Source organism: Pinus tabuliformis, chromosome 7 (assembly GCF_031772625.1).
Source record: "Pinus tabuliformis cultivar Carrire ecotype Pingquan chromosome 7, CPIR1, whole genome shotgun sequence".
Lineage (NCBI taxonomy): Eukaryota > Viridiplantae > Streptophyta > Pinopsida > Pinales > Pinaceae > Pinus > Pinus tabuliformis.
In genome coordinates this window covers 6,083,958-6,087,015 of record NC_142293.1, presented here as the reverse complement: position 1 = coordinate 6,087,015, position 3,058 = coordinate 6,083,958, and the positions used below count along the sequence as shown (strand labels likewise).

The 3,058-nt window shown below is 47.4% G+C and overlaps 1 protein-coding gene across 1 annotated transcript; it reads left to right on the top strand.

Annotated features, from left to right (window-relative positions):
* The first annotated feature begins 561 nt into the window (after window positions 1-561).
* LOC149244864 (uncharacterized) lies at window positions 562-1,624 on the top strand. The gene is made up of 2 exons (XM_089436259.1): window positions 562-841; window positions 1,011-1,624. Exons 1-2 carry the CDS (start codon window positions 562-564, stop codon window positions 1,622-1,624), a joined length of 894 nt encoding a protein of 297 aa, XP_089292385.1.
* The last annotated feature ends 1,434 nt before the right edge of the window (window positions 1,625-3,058 follow it).

The window sequence follows — 3,058 nt, the reverse complement described above, 5'->3', positions numbered from 1 at the left end:
GATCCGTTCCCAACACCCTTTACAGATGAGTTACTATAAAATGTGAGCGAGCAGGAAGCATACGCCTTCATAGACAGGTTCTCTGGGTACCATCAGATCAAGATCGTCCCTGAAGATCGGAGCAAGACAATGTTCGCTACCGAATGGGGTTGTTTTCAGTATACAGTAATGCCCTTTGGATTGAAGAATGCACTCGCGATATTTTCCCGTATTGTGGTAGCCGCATTCAAGGAGTTTATCCACAAGTTCTTAGAAGTCTACCTGGATGACTGGACCGTCTTTGGCTTGGTTAAGAAGCATGTCGCAAACTTATGATTAACACTGGATACCTGCCGACGACACCAAATTGCGCTCAACTTAAAGAAGTGTACTTTTCTCGTCCCTTTCGGAAACTTGCTGGGCCATGTGGTTTGTAAGCAAGGACTGATGGTGGATCCAGCAAAAATCGCTGTCATATTGAATCTGCAAGCGCTGCGCAGTGTAAAGTAGCTATGCGCTACGTTAGGACACACGGGCTACTATCGAAAGTTCATCAAAAGCTATGCCCACATTACAGCTCCGATGGAGCAATTGCTGAAAAAGGATGCTAATTATCGCTGGAATGAGGAATGCAACAGAAGCCTAGAGACGCTTAAGGAGAAAATGACTTCTGCTACTATATTGGTCTTTCTGAAATGGGACGTTGAGTTTCATGTGCATGTGGACACATCTTGTATCGCATTGGGAGTGGTACTCACTCAACCAGGAGCGGAGGAACTGGACCATCCAATTACATTCGCAAGTCGCAGGTTGTCCAAGGCAGAGAAGAATTACTCCACTATTGAGCGAGGGATGAGCGATGGTATACACACTCCAAAAGTTTCGTCACTATCTGCTCAGAGGAAATTTTAAGATGTACACGGATCACTCTGCGCTCAAGTACCTAGTGAATAAGCCTGTGTTGGGGGGGCGCATTTGTTGATGGTTGTTGTTGTTTCAAGAATATGATTTTGAGGTTGTTGTAAAGCCAGGACGTCTGAATGCAGGTCCGGATCATCTGTCCCGAATTGAGACCGGTGAAGAACCAACAAATCTAGAAGAAGGACTTCCGGATGCTCAATTATATGCTGTGCGTATTGCAGATGGCCACTTTGAAGATATAATCCACTTTTTAACTATGGGCACTGCGCCACAGGGGTATTTTGTCCAACAAAAGAAGGAATTGGTGATACGCGCAACAGATTTTACCGTAATTGCAGGCCACCTCTACAAGATGGGTAACGATGAAATATTGCGCAGATACGTACCCAAATTCGAGCGCGGACAAATCTTGGCCGAAGCACATGGAGGGGTTGCTGATGGACATTATGCGAGCCACGCCACAGGCCAGAGGATTCTTCGTGCCAGATTATGGTGGCCCACTCTACATCAAGATTCGAAGGAACACTGTTGCGCCTACGATGTATGTCAAGGGACGGGCAAGCCGCCGCGAAGGGACGAAATGCCACTTCAACCACAGATGATGCTACATCCGTTTGAGAAATCAGCGATTGAATTCGTCGGGCCTATCGAACTGCGAGGGAAGACGAACGTGCGCTATATCATCACTGCGTCTGAATATTTGACCCAATGGGCCGAGGCATAGCAGTTAAAGATTGCATGGCGGTGACAACAACAAAATTCTTGTTCGAAAACGTACTGACTAGGTTCGACTGCCCCAAAATTCTCATGAGCGATAGGGGAACACATTTTTTGAATGAAACGATCAGCGCACTCACTGAGGAATTCCAGATCTATCACCAACAGAGTACGCCCTACCATCCGCAAGCGAATGGGACCGTTGAGGCCTTCAACAAAATTTTGGAAACTGCGTTGACGAAAGTTTGCAATGCGCGATAAAATGACTGGGATTTGCGAATTCCTGCTGTGCTATGGGCATACAGAACCACATGCAAGAAGCTGACAGGCCAAACACCGTTTCGGTTAGTTTATGGCCAGGAGGTTGTTATGCCTATGGAATATATTGTGCCTAGTCTGCGGATTGCGGCAATCACAGGTATGGTAGACCGTGGGGCATTGGAAGAGAGGCTCGCACAGCTAGAAGAATTGGAGGAGGAACGGTTTCTGGCTAGATTCCATCAACAAGTACAGAAATAGTGCGAGAAAGCGTGGCATGATCGCCATATCAAGGTACGCACCTTTAAGGAGAATGATCTAGTCTTGCTATATGATAGTGAGTTCGAAAAATTCCCAAGAAAACTCCGCGTGCATTGGTTGGGAACCTATGTCGTCAAAGAAGTTACCGATGGAGGCGCGGTTCAACTGGCTAAACTCATTGGAGACCCATTTTCAGGAAGAGTGAACGACAGTCGCCAACGACAGTCGCCTAAAGCTTTACACGGGCGGGTCGACCGCCTGACTAGCCAAGGAGAAGATAGTCTCACCACTCCAACCAGTTGAAAGAGAGCATGGGACGATAAAGCAGCTTGGGGGACAAATGCGCGAGTACCATGGTGTGCGAGCATTTGACCAAACACAAGGGTCACGGTGGCACGAGGAGGCTCACGCGGATGCGTCGATTGCGATGATGACTATTGATATCACTATTCATGACAAGATGTCAGCAACATGGCAAAATAGAGCGGGCGGCGGGACATTAAGAGATACAGTATGAACCGGATATGGAACAAACGACCACCGATTCCACATGGGACGGTTACACGCGCGGAAACGAGCAACAATCACTGCATTTGAATTTCACAGGGCTTATAAATTACCAAGGGAACTCCACTCAGTGGCCTATAGTTTGAAAACACTGATGGAGCATCACTAGTAGGAGATGTACCAAAAAAGAGGGAACACGGAGCAGAATTGGTCAGGAGGCCATCGCCTCGCCCAGGGGCAGGCCGGTTCACTACAACAGAACAATGAAAGGTTGGAAAAATGGGGACCACGGGTAGATATGCACTTAATAAGTCGTCTTTGATGTCTCTCAAAGTTTGGGATCTTGCAAACAGTAGCCAGGGTCTTGCAAAATTGCAACACAGGCTGCAGCGGATGATGCGAAGGGAGGATACGA

Coding starts and splice junctions, on each gene's coding strand:
- LOC149244864 (XM_089436259.1), top strand. CDS start 562: ATGGAGCAATTGCTGAAAAAGGATGCTAATTATCGCTGGAATGAGGAA. Junction 842..1,010: donor TGAGCGAGGGATGAGCGATG/GTATACACACTC, acceptor TTGTAAAGCCAG/GACGTCTGAATGCAGGTCCG.